The 20755-nt window shown below is 39.9% G+C and overlaps 1 protein-coding gene across 1 annotated transcript in view; it reads left to right on the forward strand.

The window, feature by feature from the left end:
* Window positions 1–787: 787 nt before the first annotated feature.
* Window positions 788–20755, forward strand: part of PKD1L3 (polycystin 1 like 3, transient receptor potential channel interacting) — a 39748-nt gene continuing 19780 nt past the window's right edge. The window contains exons 1-19 of the mRNA XM_074158196.1: window positions 788–1241; window positions 1807–1971; window positions 5172–5357; window positions 6110–6220; window positions 6640–6787; window positions 8290–8519; window positions 9171–9575; window positions 10682–10780; window positions 11510–11559; window positions 12683–12800; window positions 13433–13640; window positions 14345–14465; window positions 14727–14868; window positions 15371–15571; window positions 15783–15928; window positions 16392–16586; window positions 17439–17564; window positions 18932–19114; window positions 20162–20286. Coding sequence (XP_074014297.1) covers window positions 788–1241; window positions 1807–1971; window positions 5172–5357; window positions 6110–6220; window positions 6640–6787; window positions 8290–8519; window positions 9171–9575; window positions 10682–10780; window positions 11510–11559; window positions 12683–12800; window positions 13433–13640; window positions 14345–14465; window positions 14727–14868; window positions 15371–15571; window positions 15783–15928; window positions 16392–16586; window positions 17439–17564; window positions 18932–19114; window positions 20162–20286 — 3413 coding nt within the window. The remainder of the gene's footprint in view (window positions 1242–1806; window positions 1972–5171; window positions 5358–6109; window positions 6221–6639; window positions 6788–8289; window positions 8520–9170; window positions 9576–10681; window positions 10781–11509; window positions 11560–12682; window positions 12801–13432; window positions 13641–14344; window positions 14466–14726; window positions 14869–15370; window positions 15572–15782; window positions 15929–16391; window positions 16587–17438; window positions 17565–18931; window positions 19115–20161; window positions 20287–20755) is intronic.

Consider the following 20755-nt stretch of genomic DNA (forward strand, 5'->3'; position numbering starts at 1 on the left):
GCCTTCCCAAAGTCCATCAGCAGCCTTTGGAATGCGCACACAGGCCTCCCAAGTAGTTCTGATGATTAAGGCAATACTTTCATCTTTTCTACATCACTGTTTTAACTTTTGGCCTTCTCTTCTGCCTCCTAGCAGGTGTGAATACTGTAGATCTATATAGCTAAGCAGCTTAGCTTTTAAGGGATGATGGGAGCATTTCACTTGGGGTGTGGAATTCTAAATAGACACAACGCTTCAAAATGAAGCTTGCTTGGGTCAGCTGAGATTAACCTGCCTATGTGTAAACAGGTGGACAGGATGAATATGATACAGTAGTTATAGACATTGCATTAGCATCTGAAAGAAGTACCTCAAAAAATTAGCATCCAAAAGAAGCACCTCAAATAATAATTATTAAAAATAAAGCAATCCAAAACAATGAAATGTATCCGGAGGAGCACTGTGTGTTTTCCTATCTCGTAACTCCTTGTATTTCTCATTTTCCTCATTCTCCTCCCATTCTTACTTTGTATCTCTTTGCTCCAGCTTTTATGCTCATACAATGATGCCTTCAATGTAGGAGCTTTATCTCACTTTCCCATGTGTCCAACAGCAGCATATATCAACTTTATCTCCTCTGCTCATGAGGAAAGCAATACTCTAATGTCTTCTCTTCAACCAGACTTTACATGGAATGAGACATTTATACAATAGGCCTCACAACGGCCATTGCAGTGACTTTGCATCAACACTTCTTGTGTGTATCCTCAGGCACTATCACCGTTATATATTAGAAGCAATCTGTTCCATGTTCGATTGCTGCTGTTGTTGCAAGCAGCAAAGAGGAAAGAGAAACGCTGATGACACGACAAGGATGACACCTCAAGCTTTTGAAGAAGGCAGCAAAAAGAGTGGTGATGTGCTAAGCAAGACGAGTGCCACACAGGGCACTGAGCTGAGAATGTGGCTTGGGATCGCAGTTCTAATTTCTCTTGCTGTATGTTTGGCTGTGGAAGAAGCAAGCGTTGATGAAGGAATTCCTTGCTCAAAGTACCAGGTAGCTTTCAACCATTCGTGCTATGAGTTTGTTAGACTCCAGCGTTCCTTCACAAGTGCCCAGAGCTGGTGTGAGAGAGGAGGAGGGCACCTTGTCTTTATTGAAAATGAGGAAACTCAAGAGTTCTTGCAAAAACACATTGCAGAGGATCGGGAATGGTGGATAGGACTGATCTCAAACTCCGTGCTGAATGAAACTACTGACGGTAGGTGGTTTTGAAATCATGTCTTCTTTAAAACTGTATCAGCCCATGATGCTCACTTAACATGATAACAAATGCAATTAGTCCCTCTGTAGACTTCTGCTGAAAAGCCAGTCTTTTGTTGCTGTAACTTCAGATTTATAGTGAGATGTTTTAACTGCCTGCTTCACTTCCCAGTTGCATGTTGTCACCCTTTCCATAGGATCTTGCGGCTGTGTGAGCACACGGTGAATTAGATCAGCTTGCTGACCCAGTGAAAAAAAAATGTGCTGGGTTAGGTCTCCAGTGGAAGAGCCAGCTGAGCCAATTCTTCACATTAGGAAGTGCTGCAAGATCTGATGCAAGGGAAATGGTGGAATCTTGAGTCTGGGAGCACAGGGGGAAGAGGTGGTGTCTCTTTTAGTCGTTTTATCAGGTTAAACATAAAATGTAATTGAAGATCCCCACGTGGACAAAACCACCTCTGCTTCAGCAGGAGCAGGGATACAGTCCTGCTCTGCAAGCTCTGTCTCTGTAATGGTGTTACTGTGGAAAATAAACATTTGGGACATGATTATTTTGTTTGCAGGGTCAGTGATTTGGCTGGACACCTCAAACATAAGCTACAGTAACTGGTACAAGGATCAGCCATCTCCCTTCTCATCCACATGCGGGTACATCCTGAAGAATGCCAAGTATCAGTGGGGCGTGACTGACAATTGCAGCCAGGAATTTGACTTCATTTGCGAGTTTGGTAAGATATATAACAGCTGGAACTGAGAAGTGAGCATGCCACGTTCACAACTGTGCATAAATCGCCCTGTTGCTTTCAAAGTGGCTGCGCAATAACTTAATAGAGCTTACTAAAAGTGAACAAGCAAGAAGCCATATAATCCCAGCAGGTGCTTTTTTTTCCAGTGTGCTGATGTAAGATCTGATCCAAAGAAAGGAAGAACCCTGGAATCACTGGGAGATATAGGGGCTCAGCAACTAGCCGTTAAGGTCCAGATTTCCAATAGAGGGCTAGTAAAATAGAAATGGATCTGAGAGTGAATCTAAATGCGTAGGAGTCCATGCCTACAGCAGACATAAGCTAACTAGTTTAAAGCCTATTTGAGTAGTGCATGAGACCATGTTTGCAAGAATAAACTCCCACAACACCACAGTATCTGAGCCAGGTGGGACCCTGTAAACATACTCCTAATCATAAATATGTGCCAAAATAATTTCCATTTGTAACTGAAGCAAAAATACAGCCAGGCTTCCAGAGACACCACTCCTAACAGCCTAGAGGAAGCAAAAGTGAGAGCAAGTTTTTCTTGTTTCTTCTCAGACCCTTCTATCAGGTGAAGTTCGAGGGCTTCCCTGGGATAAGGAAGCAGACAGGAACCTGTACTTCCTGGTGGCCTTTCAGTGCTCAGACAGAAACTTTACAGACATTGTGTCCCTTAAATTGTGACCTGGAACAAACAGTCCTGGAAAGGAATGCCGACAGTATCGTCCCATTCACCACATAGATACGAGGGGAATTTGTGTTCCTCGCACTTTGCACATAAGCCAAGCATTTTAAACTGTAACTAGAGCTAAGGTCTTAAGTGCTAGAAGGACAGTCTGGCTTAGGCTCACTAATACAAAGAGTCTTCGAATCCAGTCTGGGAGTACAGGTTACCACAAGCCCTAGAATTGCTGCTGTTCTGGTCCAGTACTGTACCACTTCTGACATATTAACAAGTCGTTCCACAATCAGCAAAACTAATAAAGTTTTGTTTCCTGTCCCGATTTTCTGTTCCACATCCCCTCCCTACGCTCCTCCTCAGCACTCCCAGTTCACTCCCACATCCCCAGCACATCCCACCTCTGCAAATCCTTTTCCCTCTCCCAGCTCTCTCCCCTGCAGTTCTGCAGCTGCTCCAGAGCTCCAGCTGTAGGTGCTGGACAGCTGAATCCCACATCGTGGAACAAATAAACATCGGATTATAATCCCTACTCCTAATAGAGGCACTGATGTAGCTCTTTCTCTTCTACCTAGCTATTAATTTTCATGAAATTTTAGGGTGTTTTGAGGTTTATATCTATACATCAAATTTGCCTGAAGATGACTAACATTAACAATGATTGGGGGACATGAAATTGGCAGACAGCACAATCCCTTAAGCTTATTTTCCTTGCAAAAACAGACTAAAATTATTTTTCCATTACAACCACAGTAGACAACTGTCTGTTTGTAAGGAAGCTATCATCTGTTACCATAGGATCTAACTTAAAGCCATTAAATTCAAAGAGTGTTTGCATTATTGAGCAACAATGTCCTACGCTACATCCATCATTCCATTACCCAAGAAACTGAGAACAGATTGAGGCAATTATAGCCTTGTTTTCAGTATCCACAGCCCATGTCCTTTAATACACATACATATTTCAATAACAGAGTAGACTCCTCTTTGCATGCAAGGAATTAGATCCGATATCCCAAAGAAACAAGGACAATATTTTAATTGGTTTCTCTGGGCGCAGAATGTTTGGAAGTTCCTGAAACTTGTCCATGCTTCAGTTTGTATCTGTAAAACAGGCATAGCAACACTTAACACCTTCACGCCCAGCTACTCTGAGGCTCGGTTCACATTAATATTGAGTTTGAAACTTCAAATGAAATGTAGAGGTAGCTCCAAATAGTACCACTGTTGGAATTTAATATCTCTGAATACTGATAACTCATCTACTTGATCATCTGAGATAGGTACGTATGTACAAAAACTAACCAGACTGCACTCTGCCTTCATCTTTCCTTTGGCCATCTATCCTAGCATTAGTGTTCCTCAACAAAAGTAAGAACAGTCCTTCTTATTAATTCTTATTTTTTGTATTCTGCCATTTGGTGCTAAGTTAGCAATCTGTTGTAGGAAAAATATACTTATTGAACCAGGGTTTGTACACAGGAACACAAACCAGGTTCTGCACATTTTTCCAAGTAAAAGTTACTAAGACAGCAAATACTATGGGAACTCTCTATACAAAGTAAAGAACAAAGAAATGCACAAGATGATAGTCCGCATTAGAATTTAATAGGAAATTTTTTTATCAAGCTTATTTAGAGAGCTCTAATCTGTAAACTGATCATGTTGCTATAGTTACAGCCAGGCTTAGATTTAGCCTTTAAATAACAATAGCACACAATTGCTGCAGTGTGCACACATTGGCACCATTAATCAAGGTATTTAAGGGCAATGATCAAACCAGCAACTGGAGGACAATGTATTTAAACCTGAGATAGCAGAAACAAAAACATTCTTTTGCAACACTCCCATATGAGAGCAGTCTTTCGCATCCTCCTGTCCAAGGTATTAAGTATCCTGATTACTACAGGATACTAAGAATTCTGAGAGACAATTAACTGTCCCAGATTAATCAAAGAATGAGGTGTAGGCATTTAGAGATATGACCTTACTCATTTGAGCAGTTCTGCTGAATGAAGTCAGTCAAATATCATCCAGGAACAAAGGTGTCTCTGTAGCAGAAATGGGATCAGGTCCCATATTTAATATGCAAACTATTCTCCAGAGCAATTACCTGAATATCATGCAAATCACATACCGCCAAAAGGCTCTTTTGGAAGTAAGGAGTAACTTTAAACCTTCCAGTACTGCAGGTCAAACAAATGCTAAGTTTTTTCCACAAAAATATCGGGGGTTTTTTAATTATTTTGGTTTACTACAAATGTTCTCAGGTTTTTTTTAAGGCAGTAAAAACCATGAATCTATTCTTTTGATTTTTAAAAAATGGAAAAATATTTTATTCTTTGTTTTTTTTTTTTCATTATCTTAATTGTTTGCCTTAAAAGGGAGAAAAGGGAAGAAAGAGGAACAAAATAAAACAAAAGGGGGATATGCAGGAGAATTGTGGCAGGACTTGTCAGAAATTCAAAAAGTTAATTCTGACTTTTTTTTCTCCTGTTAGAATCTGGCCAGAGCATTGCTTGTGGTCATTACAATGCCACTGTACAGTGTGGATCAGGAGAAGTTATTCAAATTGGAGACAGCTTCTATGGACGGAAGACCCCTCACTACTGTGTATCCGAGACTCCTCTCCAGTATGATACAGAGGAAGAGTGTAGCTGGATCAGTGTCAAAGACGAAGTAGCAGGTAGTACCTTAGGGCATTGCTTGACAGAAGCATAGATTACATGCCAAAGTCCCTGGTCCCTAAAATATTTTATCTTGTATTTCATTAGAGTCAGCGAATAGGAAAGTGGATTATTCCTAAAATGAAGGGATTCACAGAGAACTACTAACATGGAGGAGGTTCCCAGGGGAGGCTGGATGGAAAGGAGGGATTTTGCGAGGAGCAAAAATTCAGAGAAGGGGAAGGGGAGCAAATGGAGAACAAGGGTTGCTCTCACTGTATGAAGAAAATATGTGGGCACACCGACTCCCTGATGAACTCCATGTGAGATGCTAGATTTGACAGAGATGGAAGAGAATACACCCATACAAACCTACCTCCAAACCAGGAGGGGTGAAAGGGCTGGCACCCATGGGGACAGGAGGGCAGGAGGGATCTGCTGCTGCCTGCAGTACACAGCCTGCTGGAGCTACAGGGCTCCATGGCTTGCCAGACTAAACAGTGGCTACAGCCTGTCCCTATGGTGATTCTTTGGGCTTCCAGCCAAAATTAAACTAAACACATAACTTCATTTTTTACCCCCTCTAATTCAGCTTTGTTCCACGCAATAAGCAAAACACTAAAGTCAAAGTGATGTGGGAGGTTGTCTAGAAATCAGTGACATGATATTCTTCCCCCTCCCCTTTTCATTTCTGTAATCATCTCTCATCTGAGCTGTTATGACAGTCAAAGACAAAACCCACTAGTTCATATAAAATGGTCCTTCTTTCCAGGCCAGTGTCATGGTCTTCAGGCCTGCCAGGTGGCAGCAGATGGCATTTTCTATGGAGATCCTTGTCCAGCGTCTGGAAGCTATTTGTCTATTCAATACCAGTGCAAGGAAGGTAAGTGGGAGGGGGCTGTCAATACCAAAAGCCTGTTCTGCTCTTTGCTGTAAAATTGTGACCATTGATATTTATCCTAAAAATCACTGCTCCATCATCAGGGAAGAACCTGAAAGAGTGGTGACCACTAAAAATAGGCACAAAAACATAGCTTCCCTGTCCTACCTGAGGGTTTTTGATAGCATACAAAGCCAGGATATCAAACACAAAAACACACTTAAATGAAATTATATCCCAACAAGAATCTTGACCAGTAGGTACGGAAAAGAATCACCTCCCTCTCACACCACTAATGGAGCAAATTAGCAGCAGTATCAACTCGGTTTCGGAGAAGGCCTTTTCAGTACATGAAAATCAATTGAATTATGTAAAAAATGGAGACAAGCAATGGCATTGAATTCTGTCATTATGTTTTACAGGTCTGCAGCTGCTTGTAACAGATACTTGCTTTGTCTTTGAAAATACCACGGTCAGTTTGAACTGGCTGCTCTCTCCATACTCTGGCAACCTCTCCTGCATCATTAGCACTGGAGACGGCCACACTATTGATCCTTACTACCCTCTAACGTAAGATATATCCTTCATGTATCATCAGACAACCAGTGAATTTCACTGGTTGAATTTTATTGAATGCCTCAAGTATCTTAAATGAGATGTTAAATACTAACTAGATTAATAATAGACCATACATACAAGACACTTGGATTCTGCAGAAACTTGTTCTGAAATTAATACAAAATTTTATGTCAAGCTGCCAACCACAATCTTTCTTCTGCTTAATATGATTCGCATTTCTTACTAAGGGAATTTATTCCAGATCCTAAGCAGACAAAATTACTGAAAACATGTCAGTAATTGCCAAAGAAACAGGCAAGCATTGTTTTCTTAAGCCTAAAGAGTATGTTTTTATAACATTTAAAATAATACAATGGCATTTTGGAGTTTTTCTTTTATTGTAATTGCATAAAAATTGGGTCTTTAAAGTTTCAAACATTTTTCTGCTGGATTTAAAAATCAGATTTTGTCCTAGTGCTATGAATGACAGAGAACAGTTCTAGAAATTTATTTGTCTACTTATGGAATCCTGCTTGAGTCAACTAGAAAAATAAGAGTAGAAGAACAAAACCCAAAAAGTAGTAACATACTAGAAAGAGTAAACATTCTTTCAGAGCTACAGACACAGGTCTGTAGCTGTCAAGAATCTGGAAAAAAAAAGTTTTGATAGTGAACCTTTAAGTGAAATCTATTTGCTAGCTGTAAGCAGAGGCTGGCTGTTTTTACGGAAGCCCTTTTACTTCACCTACTAAATGGCTGGCAGTCACTCTCATCTGTTGATACCATGGTAAGAATATAAACAGTTCAGAGAGACTAGCGTCAGGAATATTACTTATTTGCCTTCCATGGTGTATGTCATTCAAGAAGGATATCCTTAGGTGGTTTTCACCATCTCCCTTTGCTTGTTAGTAATAACAGCAGCTACCACAGACTTCTGCATCTCCTATTGCTATCAAGACCAGAGCTACACCAGATCCAGCAGTAGAGACATTTTTGCCAGCATGAGCAAACATAGAAGCAGCTGTGCATAAAAATAAAAAAAGAGCAAGGGATTGTTCTAACAAAATGCTGAGCAGCCTCAGCTTCCACCAATATATAAGAGAGATGGTAAATTGGGAATAAAATCAATAATAGAGAAATTAAGGACACTGTTACATGTTCTAATGTGTGTAGTCATATGTCTGTGCTCAAAGCCAACAATACACAGACCAGATCTAATGCCCTGTGTTATAGAACTGTAATCTACCTACTTCATAGCAAAATGTATCCATCCTAATAGTTATGCTTTGAGAATGACTACCCCTGATATACACCCTTAATGACACCATAGCTGGAACAAAGGAACAATCTTCAACCCCAAAAATTCTATGTAAATAAACGAGGGATTACAGTGATTGCAGGAGAGCTCAGTCTCAGGTGACAAATTTGGGAACTGTGATCACTGTCATCACATAAGGCTAAGGACTTCCCAGGACAGTCTTCCACAACAAGCAGCTGTTCTCTTTCTATTCTAGACTGGTCAGCAATGTCACATATAGATATTCATCTCCTGGAGAATTTACTCTTTCTGTGGAATGCACCACCAGCGAATGGCATGTGATGGCACAGAAGCGGGTGACTGTTCAAGATAAGATGGATCAACTAAGCATTACTGGGTGCTATAGCCAGTATGAAACTGGGAACAGCTCGCTCTGCCGTACGCTGTATGGGGAGTTGTTGTGGATTCAAGTTGAACTCAATGGAGGTGAGGCTAATTACTCTGCACGATTTAAACAGCAGGCTAAATATTATGCTACCCATGGGATAGAAGCAGGATTTTCATTATGCAAAACAATACTTCTTTTTATTGAATGCTTTCCCTCTAATTGTTGCATTCCTGCAACTGAATGCTCTCAGCTCCATTGGAGGGGTTCTTTCTCAGAGCTATTACACGACCTCAAACATAAGTATGAACCCTTTTTCCCTCTACAAAAAGCTGACAAAGCATGAGCATAACTTTAGTCACATGAATCCACGTGAAGCCAGTAGGAATATATCCATATTTGAAGTTAGGAATCCACAGAAATGCTTCTCTGATTGAGGGTAAGAAGATTCCATGCTGATCCAGTCACATTTGCTGGTATGTATTTTGTTCTCACTTCAAGTTCTTGGCATCCACATACATGCTTAAAAAATAAAATTCAGTAGCGTATTTTGAATGCTCTTGACTGCCCTAACACTGCAAGCAGAAAACACATGTGATAGACTTCCATAAGGAACCTGGAGGGGCACAAAATCCTGCATTGCTACAGTGTTCTTATGACTCTTTTATAAATACCTGCATGCCGCACGCAGCAGCTAGAACTGGATGGCCTATCACACAAGCTGTGAGAAATTTTGAACTGTCTTTTTGCAGGCAATGGAGTGACCTACATTATATTAGCAGATAACATGACACTCGCTGAATCCAGCACAAAGGAAGGAATTGTCCCTCACAATCTGACACTGGACAGTGCCTCTCAAGAGCTGCTAGGCCCAGGGATACATCAGCTGGAAATCCGAGCATCCAGCAACACAACCGCATCAGAGATCTCTGAGAGCTTTGCTGTTCACTTCATTGAGCCTGTATCTGGTCTTCAGGCTGCATTAGCTTCTCACGCTCTGCAGCTGGGGGAGAATTTGGAGATAAATGTCTCTGTGTCTCACGGCGCCCCAGATAAGCTGAAGTTTGAGGTGATTGGATCTAATGAAACTCACTCTCACAATGAAGACAGCCCTCACGGGGAGCCTCGAACGTATGTCATTCCCATACACTCTGAAGGTACAGCATGCTGACATCTTCTGTATTTCTAAGACACTCACAACTGAGTAGAGGAGTTCATATAAACAGTCACGGCACCCTGGGGTAGGGGACAATAATGTACAGTTGAATTTGGTAGCTTTTCTAGCTGCTCAGACTTGGTCTGCAGAACAGTGTGACCAGCATGGTCTTATTGACTTGTAAGTGAGCTAAAAAAATTGAACTGGCAAATGGGTTCTCCACATGGAAAGGGAAAGCAAGGCTTCACCAGATTTTTGCAATAAAAAAGACATAGTGAGCCAGGGTTTATTTTTTCATTACCTGATCTGATTCAAGTACAAGTGATGACATTTTCCTGAATCACAAAGTGTTTTCCTCCTATTTGTTCATATGTACAACTTTTCAAGTTTACACTCCTCTGCAATTTACACTGCAGTAATTAATAATCTGAGGAGTTCTCAGTAGAAGTGACAAAGAAAAGGGGAGCTTTTTTGTGTGGCAGTCTCCAATACATAGTTTTTGTTGGACTTAAGTATAAGCTTTTTAGTAATGTTTTCTTTCCATTATTAAAAAATCAAAGCTTTTAAAATGTGGAATTAGTGAGATTGCCCTTAAGAGTTAATTCAGTGGCAGAAGATAAAAATATTTCCTCCTCTAATGAACTATTCAAATCTCATGCCAAAGCTGGAGTGCTAGAAGCTAATTATGATTTCATTTTATGTTTTAAAATTATTCAATATTAAAAGTTTTATTGGGTCTCCCTATACCCATTTGAACATCCCTTCCCTTCAGGCAGAAACTTTCAAACAAGATAGCTGGTCTCTCAAGATGCCTAAGCTCATTTGGACTCCAGCATTAGCACACCTCTAGTTTCCTGGGTAGTAACTTCATAGCCAGCTGACAAAGAATAGCATTGCAAGTGCTAGGACAAAGGCAGCTGAGTTAATAAAAAGCTGAGATAAAGGGGAAGAACATTCCTTGGAAAGCCTTTCAGTAGTGGAAACTCATCAGAAAAACCCCAAAGCTCTGAACAGAAAAGAATAGAATTTTCTTTATGAATTGGATTTTATATCCCAAACATGACGGACAGGTCCCACTGCTATTAACTGGCCATCTGTCTTCTCTAGGTACTTTCCTAGTGAAAGTGGTGGCCATGAATGCCTTCTCAAACATGAGTCTGGATCTTGGGTTCATCACTGTGTTGGCAAATAATTCTCATAAAGAAGGTAATTGCATTAATCTGACAGTGCTGGTTTTGACCACATAAGTGTCTTTTTGCAATCAGAGCATTTCATGGAGTGTTTATGGTTTGCATCTAGTAATTGCTTTCCTTCCAGCAACGGTGCTAGAAACTTTTGTGGAGGCTTCTTCCTGATGAAGGCAGATTCCCTGGCTTTGAAGTAGTCATAAATTAGCATCACTCTGTGCATGTCACACATTGCACATTTGCTATTTGTTCTAGAATTAATTAGTGGAGTTTATGGCTTGGGACATAGCTCTGAAACCAGGAAATATTTGCATCACAGCAGTCTCATAAATTGCTGTCAGTAAATGCTTCTAGATGGCTTATCCTTATATTTACAAAAGCAGATTATACCAGGAATAAACTGACTTTAGTACTAATCCTATTGAGACTTCTCCAGTGCTTTCCCTCAATTTTTTCTTTACATCGATGAACCTCCATCAGCTTCTGTGAATTTATTTTGATCTATACCATTATGTTTGGAGAATCGGGATCATCTTCTTTATAGTTTGTGACTAGCTTGTTGTTACAATTTTACCTATTGTAACTAGACTGTTTATCACAGTTCTAGAGTCTGATTCTTATAGCCCTACCTTTCAGACTGTTGGCAGTCAAATTCTGTGTATTTAAGTCATATTCTCTGAGGATGTCTGAAAGCTTTACAGAGAGCACTAATATATTCTGCTCTTTTTTTTTTTTTTTTATTAAACAGATTCTGCTACAGAACAAGGCAACTCCAAAACAAGTACCCCAAAGACAAATGTAAGTATTACTCAACGATCTTTCTTTAAAATTGAAATGCTTAGAAAATTTTCTTACCAGTAAAAATGCTGCATAAGATATTGAAAAGGAGTATTTGTAGCATACTAGATTATGGACTAGATTTGCTGTGCCCCATATGGTTTAACATAAAATAACCAAAAGTCTCTGAGACAAATGTGTTTGCAGGCATTCAGTCTACAATTTGTAAAAGCCTGAAAGTAACAATTACAAGATTAGAAAAAAAATGAACTTTTCACAATGATTTAGTTTTGGAAGTTGAAATGTGCTTAGATGAATTTTTGCATTATCTACTTGACTAATGGAAACCTCTCTTTGGGGGATTATCCTTCAAGCAGAGTTTAATATATTTTTATACTGTTTCTAAGTGTTTCCTGCTTCTGTATTGGAATGTTTAAGTTTGCAAAGAAGAAATTTCCAGTTTATGGCAAACTGAGAAACTAATGATACGCCAATTGGTAGCAGCTGCACAAATTTAAATAATAAAATTGCCAGATACAATATTTTGTTGTCATCTTAAAGGTCTAGTTTTTAACCATTACACTAGCAGACAGATGTCTGCCATAGGAGACGTGCTGCTTCACAAGAAGGTTTCATACTTTACAGATTGCCTGTAAGAATAAAGTGCATCAGAGGAAAATAAATCCAATTCAAAACTAAATTTATCACAGTTCGTTGCACAGAAAGACAAATTCAGCTACCTCCTCCTTCTCTTTATCTATAGCTGTAATGTATCCAATTCAGACAAATTAAGGAATGTACTAGAAGCCAAATGATTGTCCAAGGGTTAAAAGTCTCGGTCCAGAAGTGGCAAATTATTGGGAATTAGTTTTCTAAGTACCTGCATTAGTTTTGAAAATGGGAGCTGGGCTCCTAAGCCACTTAGGAGTTTGGGAGTATTTTGACACACAATTTCTCTGTGCCATCTGCTTCTGTTTCCGTAGCTTCTACTGCCACACTACCGCTGATCAGGGAAAGATCATTTAACTACGGATCTGCCTACAGTGATTTGGAGTCTAAACTTTCAGACCTTTTTCATTATAAAGAAGCAAGAGATGTGTGTGTTTATACATGATCCTAACTGATACATTTACTTATTGTTTAGGATCACAAAAGAAAAACCAAAATATATATTAAACCAAGTCGCCATGTGGATCCTTTCACAACTGTTACGTTTGGCTGGCCAGACAACAACAATAATTCCAGTTTTCTCTGGTCCTGTGGTATGTGCATTTCCTGAACTTTTCCACCAACTTCTATTTGTCAAGTAACAAGCTCACCGGCATGTCAGATCAAGTGATGAAAATCTGACTAAAGGATGGTTTACTCTCTGGCTTTAAAGTTTGCCACTCACTGTACATGAAGAATGTCGTTCTACCTTACCCTGGTTTTAACACTCCACTAATTGTGGTATATAATCTGACATAATACTCAGTTTTTGTCTTTTTCCAAGGGTAGCTACTCCTAGGTTTCAGTTTTTCAAGATCTGCCCATCCTAAGCCCTCACCCTCATAGCCAAGAACTAATCCCAAGTGACTTCCATAGTTAGGCATTTGCAAGGTACATGTGTCTTAACAAAACAGCAATAACTAGCATCAAATATAATGCAAAAACATTTATGGCTGAAAACTGGATTGAGATTCAGGACATCTGTGTTCCGTCCCAATATTTATCTCTGGCCTCCTACGTTACCCTGAAAAGTCTGTATGCTCTGAACTCTGATGACCGACTTTCTAAATAGGGTTCAGGAAACTTGTTTCCTCTATGGACCTCTTTGAAACCTATTGCAGGAAAATCCTTTATAAGAGGCATGGGATGTTATGACTATTCTAATTATAAAGGAAATGTTTTGCAGGAGCTTGCTGGCCTGAATGGAATGAATGTGTGCAGCAACAGATAATCCTAATGAACCAAACTGAGGTGCAAATCCCACCTTCCTGCCTTCCTCCTCCAAAATCAGCAGTGACTGTCAGGGTCACAGTCCGAAACCATGACGGTGAAGAGAGGCAGGACGAGCAATGTCTCTATGTGACTGCAAAACAAGAACTGAAACTAGAAATCAGGTCTGTTTTTAAACCCGAGTATTCACTGGTTAATATTATTATTACACAAACATAGTGCAAGGCTGCAGTTTTCAATAATAATTATAATAAAGTGATAAAGTACTTACTGTTGTAAATCTATTTATACTTTACCATCATAGGAATTACAGATAAAATGGGTCTTGCTGCGACCACATTTCCGAACATAATCCTTTTCTAAACTGAATAAGATTCTTCTCAAAACCATTTAGTTTTTGACCATACTACATCCTTCCAATGTTGGAGATTTCCATATGCAAACCTCATTGAAACAATGGGAATAAAAACAGTAAGATATGTCTGAAATTCCTACTAGACACTCAGATACACATTACTGCTTTAAAAAATCTGTTCTCAAGTGTCTAATGCCTCACTGAAAAGCAGTGGCATTTCAATGATCTGCTAATATAATAATTTCAGGAGCTTAAGGAGAGACAGGCTTCATTTGAGAGACTGAATCAGTTTTGCAACATAAATAGTTTGTGGGTTCTGGGCCTCAGTCATGTTGAAAATGGAGATGAAGGTTCTTAAATCTCTTGCTTTAAAATCAAGTATTTAGCTATTTGTGAGTCATGCTGCAGAGCTTTTGGAGATTTTCATCAAATAAAAGAGTAAAACAATCAACATTGAGGACTATGACATCTCATCCAGTTACTACTTGTAACTACCATCTTAATTCCTTACAGGTGCGAGGCAAACTGCAATCCAGTGAATGCTAGCAATGATGTTGTTTTGAGAGTCTCTGGACAGAAGGACTCCAAGGACATATATTATAACTGGTATTTAGATAACACTTTCCAAACCAAGGTGAGAGCATCAGCTTTGTCAGAAATACCACATGCAGAAAAACAAACATCCATCCTGAGGGAACGCCACATGGCCTCAGAGTGATACTTTGTCAAATGGATGCTTTGGAAATAATAATGAAGATCAAGACAAAGGGGTGCCAGGTTTGGGAGGGGTTATAATGAAGGGCACCAAACTACCACCCTGATCCTGATAAATCACAAGAGATATCACAGCAAAGAGCCTCTACTGTCATGTTTTCTTTTCTGTCTGATTTTCCAGTCTACGCCCCTCCCTTTAGCCTGTGGCCTGACCGGTTTCCGGCAGAACTCTTTGAATTTGGTTCAAAGCAACACATCCGTGCTGAAAATGAACAGCTCCTTCTTGCAGACACAGGGAGAAGCTTTTCAGATTAAAGTAACAGGTAGGGGCAAGCAGGGTTTTTCAGACTCCTTTGAGATAGTTTCATAGTGATAGATGACATCACACTGACGTTACACACATATAGCCTCGCTGACAAATAAGTTAAATCATTCCACAAGTTGAGAGCCGTTACTTTGTATGTGGGTTCTTGGAAATAATTAAGAGCTAAGTTTGATCTGGGATATTGCACAGCAGGACAAATTCAGTTACCTTACTCCAAGCTGTTAATAACTTTGTTAAGGCTCATCTGGAGATGAAGTTATGCTAAATATTTGATCAAATAACACAGCTTTGCTTTATAAAGCAACACTACCACGTTTTTATAAGTTATTTTCCTCTTATAGCTTACTCAGTAGCAGGATTTCATTTCTGACTAGGCCCACCCTGATGTTTCTGGTGCCTGAACAAACGGCATCTTTGCTAGACTAGGCAAGATGAATGTCTGAAGATCAGTGCCGCCCGGGGCACAATTATTGCTGATGTTCTGCTCCCTCCGCTCCCAGCAATGACTCAGCGTGGCTACGGGGAGGAAACATACCTCGTCAGCACCGTGCCTCCACCCGACATCCCTGCTTGTGCCGTGTCTCCCAAGCAGGGATCAGCACTCACCACGTTCAGAGTCTCCTGCAGTGCTCCTTGCTTGGTGGATTCATGCCAAACCAGTCGTAACAGGCAGCTCACATATTGCTTCTACCTGAAATCAAGTAAGTCCCGAGGTGAGCTGTTTGGCAAAATGCTTCTCTGTATTTCTAGCAAGCACTGTTACTGTCGCTAACAAAAGCAAAGGCACAGCCTGCTTCTGCTCCCCAGAGAGACAATCAGGCCTACAGAGAGCAAGCCCAGAGTCCCCTGTTCCTGGAGGACAGGTGGTGCCTGTGTGGTGTCTGGTAGGTGACCCCCTCTTTCCTCTTTCAGATTCTCTCCTGCACTGTGGCCCGGATCCTGAACTCTTCCCAGTTTATCTTCCACTTGGAGAAAAGGAAAATAATTTCATTTTACATATGACAATCACCATCAGCAACAACTATGGCGATACAGTTCAAACAAATGCTTCGGTGAAGGTACACAGAATTATGTTATTTCAAGATTAACTTGATACCTAACCTGCGATTCACTTTTGGAGCTTCTCCCCATTTTACGCTTTTTACTCCCCTCTGAATGTGCCGTAATCACCATTTTCCTATCTAACAGAGACTATTCTCAGTGGACTCAAGGTAGTTAAAAGAATCTTCCATTGCCCTTTCTCTAGGATACAAGTATAAAAGATTTGGCCATCGGGCAGCATAAGCTGTATTTAGTGATTCTGGCGTTACTCTATGTAGGCCCCCAAACCTCTTGCTTCTGCCCCAGTGCCTCAGGAAGGAGATTCTTATCAGACCACTAAAAATAAAACTTCAAAAACGGGGAACACCAAGTTTTCCGTCCTGCTCTAGCGAGGCTGTCAACAAGATGATTGTGAAAGCTGTTCAAAGATAATTATAACAGCACTAGGAAAGTTAAGAACGTATCTGATTTCTTCATCAGGTCGGACACGCAGATATGATTGATGGGAACCTGACCCTGCAGGCGATTGTATTCGAGAAGGCAAACACCATCCTAAAAGATGGGAACAGCAGCATGAGCCTTTTCCAGCTGTATAAGTCAGTTACATCAGTCCTTAATCAGGAGACCCAAGAGGAGAGCTTTAACATATCTTTACAGACGGACACACGAAAAGAGGTCAGCCAGACAATCCTGTTCTTGCAGTACAATGCAATATAATGGACTCTTCATACTCTTTGACAGCTCTTAAGTAATAAAAAGCTCATATATCACCACTTGAAATCAATGGAGGTTTCAAGTTTCTAGTATCTGTCTCAGTGTTTGGCACAGGTTTCAGCTATTTTTCACTATTTGCCCGCATAAATAATTCGTTTTATCATCCATCAGTAAAAGAATTTATTCTCAATTGTTATTCCATTAACTTAAAATAAGTTGAATGATCTTTTTAAACTTAAAATTAACCTGATTTTCCACAAACAATTTAAATATTAATAAAATGGCCTTTCCTGCAGGAGAAATATCCTAATTTTCCCAAAAAGTACTGGATAGCGGTAATTGCAGTTTGTTCCTTTCAGCTACCAGCTTATGTTTCAGTTATAAGCTTATATTTGTACAGTGCTTCGAGTGCCTCAGATGAAAAGATCCAGAGAAATGCAATGTATCCTTCAATTATGAGTCATTATTTGCATAACATCAATCATACATGACTCTGCTTTCTCTGGAAGTGGCATTTATATGGTAATTCACATACACTGGTACAAATTCTCACAAGTAACTCTCCTTGCTGTTAACAGATATTAAGTGTACAAATTCTCTGTGTTGGGAGGTAACACAAAACTCGTGATTATATAGTTACTAAGCCAAGTGGCATCTTGTCACTAGACCTAATATCAGTTCAAATGATCCTTGTTGTGGAGTCCTACTTTACCACATAATTTACAGCTAGCCTGGCTGTCAATATACAGCACTACTTGCACAGTCCTAACTAGCATCTTATTCCTTTGCCTAATTATCCCTTTTCACCCCAAGCTCCGAGGGCTGATGCTGACAACTCTCTCTGCTGTTAATGTAACATCAGTGCAGACTGCTCTTAAGATGTCAGAAGTATTGAAAGAAATCACTTACAAGAGTGAAGAGCTGTCTGTCTCGGCACAGGTAAGAAGCAATTCATCTTGTATCTCCTACACGAACAGACTCTATTGCACCCCACTGACCTTGGAAGAGTTTCAGTGCCTTAGTTATCTGCTCTTTACCCATTTTTTCAACTGTACCAGCATGTGTATTTTGACCAGAAGGGAATACATTTTGCTGTTTAGAGTAGGCGATTTTGGACTCTCAGACATTAACTCAGCAACCGCTACAATCCAGGCTATGACTGTCTGGCCAGTTACATTTTATGATATGTCTTTAAGATGGAAACCTTAACTTTTAGTCAGAGGCATGTTAGGATGTGTATGTTATCTTGTAAAGCACTCTTAGAATCCTTAAGAAAAAGAGCCCAGGAGGGTTTTTCTAGAATTGCCCAGATCCATGCACTGTCACAAAATGCATGTAGGCAAGATGTCAGTGAGGCAGGAACATGACAGCACCCAGAGGAACTGGACACAAATGTTCAGATGGGCCTCACAAAAGTATTTCTTGAATTTTATCTGGCAATGTGACATTATTAGTAGATGATGCTATTTACGCATAAGGAGTGAGCACATGGGAGGAGAGAACAAACTGTCACTGGGGAAGTCTCCCAAATACGCTGGCGATAAAAAGAGCTGTCCTGATTTCTGATGTATTAAACAGTTGGAGGCAGACAATGGCTTGGGAGCATTTCAGCAGTATGTGGTTAACGTTGGCAAGACAAGAACATAGCTGAGATTCAGCACTCACCCGACAGTAAGGCTGCTAAGTGTTTGCAGATGGTGGGAATGGATATGTCCAAGCTTGCAATGAATTTGCTTGGCTCCCTCACCACCCTGAGCTAAAAGCTGGCCAATGCTTTCACAATCGCAGAGCAACCAGCATTTGGGCACAAAATAAAAATTGTAAAACTCATTCTCCTTTGGCATTTCGCACAGCACAAGGCCAAAGGTATTACTTGCTTTTAATCCAATGGGGTTTGTGGAAACTAAGATTGAAATGCACATGCACTTGACAATATGGTGGTATTTTTTGGACACACTACCCAACGTATAACCTAATTTACTACATTACTGTACATCTAAACTGTACTCTTGCCCAGTGTTTGACAGACAAGCTTCCTTCAGATGTTATTCATCTTTTTTGAATTAAATCTGTAGAAGCAGGCTGCATTTTTCAGGTCTGAAGTACATGTTAGTATACCATGTAGTATATCATCTTTATTGGCATTTGAAGTATTACCCCAGCACAAATAATTATAGTAAAACTAGCATTAGCCACAAATAGTCCCACGAGATTACTTATTGGAATATTCAGTAAATGACACAAGTGTCACTTCTGTCATTTGTAGTACCAAGGCATACCAACTTTTCCTCTTGTTTCCCATGCAGGTGGAAGCTAGCAACACTCTAAAAGATGTCAGTGCTTCCTTGCTCACTGTAAACACAGAGGACAGCAGAGATGATCAGAAGTTAAAAGATGCAGCCAACTACCTATTTAATGCAGTGAGCAATGTCCTTAAGGCTTCTGTAGAAATCAGAGCTACGAACACTTCAGTGCCAGAGGCAGGACAGGTAATTTTGGTTTCGTCCAGTCTGTAGTTGACTGTGTGTGAACATTTGCTCACTTTGGAAGGTTTTAAAGAGTTCTGCTGCCTCTCATATTTTTAAATTGGCTTCATTGTGACACCGTGATGGACTTGAATATCAAAGGAAACTTCTCCCCAGTTAGACCTGTTAGATGGCACAGTCTGCTAATGAAGATGATAGAAGCCTCTTAAGATTTATTACATTTAAAGCTGAACAGGACAGAGCACTGAACAACAGCATCAGTGTGCAACCTCTAATGGATGACAAGCACACAGAGATTTTTTCTGGTTTGATTTTATCCCCTCCTTTTGCTTCATAATTCAAGGAAGCCACAGGTATTCAATATTCATGATTGGCTCCACTACTTCAAAGCTGAAATCAGCTCTGGTTGTTGCACACACTTTTTCAGAAAGCCCACTCTGATTTTTTATTCAAAATTATGCAAGGTGTTTATTTTGTTCTACCCTTTCTTATCTACCCATGAATTGTCACAGTGTGCACAGTGTGCTTCCTGGGCTGAACATACTTTAACTGTCATCACTGCAAGGGCATAGAGCATGAAATATATCTAACCTGAAAGAAAAGGTTATGAACTGTTCAAACTTCCCCAGGATAACACACTAATAACACACAATTAATACGTAATTAGGTCTTGCTTTTGCAAGTAACTAGACTCTGAAGTGTGCAGCTAAAGGGCATTAATGTACAGAAGTGAAGGAGTATATTGCATTAAATTGATGTCATGTTTGTAGTGCTTCAAATGTCAATGTGTAGAAGTTATAAGTAATAGAATATAAAAGCTGTAAAATATATTTATTTGCTGTCTGCAATGTTTTAATGAGAATTAACAGAAATCAAATTGCTGATTAGAATAACTTTCTCTGAGATTAAGCAGCACATCACCAAGTTTGCCAGCTTTCTAAGACACTGAAAATTAGTATTTGTTCCTAAAAGGAAATAAAGGCAAATAATGTGCAACTTAATGATTCTGAGAAGCTTTGTTGCAACTTTCCTTCTCTAACCCTTTTCCAGAGTTCAGTATCACACCAGCTCCTGAATACAGTTGAAAATCTACAGAGTGCCCTTCTGTTGGGGAAAGAACCGGATGATGAACCAACTGTCCTTACCGCTCCTTCTGCCACAATGTACATACACAGGTAACAGTAACAGCGTGTCCCACCCAGGCTCCTCAGAGTTAATCATTTGCCCCAAACATTCATTACTTTGTCCTTAAATGGTAACACCCAACTAAATGTTGCAGCTTAAGGACAAGTTCAACAGTGCAAAGAGGGTGCCATTACTAACTGTAGTAAGAACAGCTTGCACTCCAGTTAGCTTCAATGCAGCCACCTTAGAAATTCTCTTTTTTGAATTGTCTTTTTTGACCAATGGAGAAATTACTACTATTTCCTGGATGAGGCAGTAGCTGCTTACCTTTGAAAACTCAGGTCATGCCAGTTAAGGGTTTTTTTTCTTTTCCAAGTTGCCAATAATGACTTGTTATATAGAATTGTAACCAGCTTGGCAGAAGCAAATATAAGCATGAGGAACCTGATGAGCATTCTCCTTCCCTATAGTCATCCCTAAATTGTTCCCTGAGAGCCTGGTTTTCATCCACATTTAACT

Source organism: Numenius arquata, chromosome 13, assembly GCF_964106895.1.
Source record: "Numenius arquata chromosome 13, bNumArq3.hap1.1, whole genome shotgun sequence".
NCBI classification, from domain to species: domain Eukaryota; kingdom Metazoa; phylum Chordata; class Aves; order Charadriiformes; family Scolopacidae; genus Numenius; species Numenius arquata.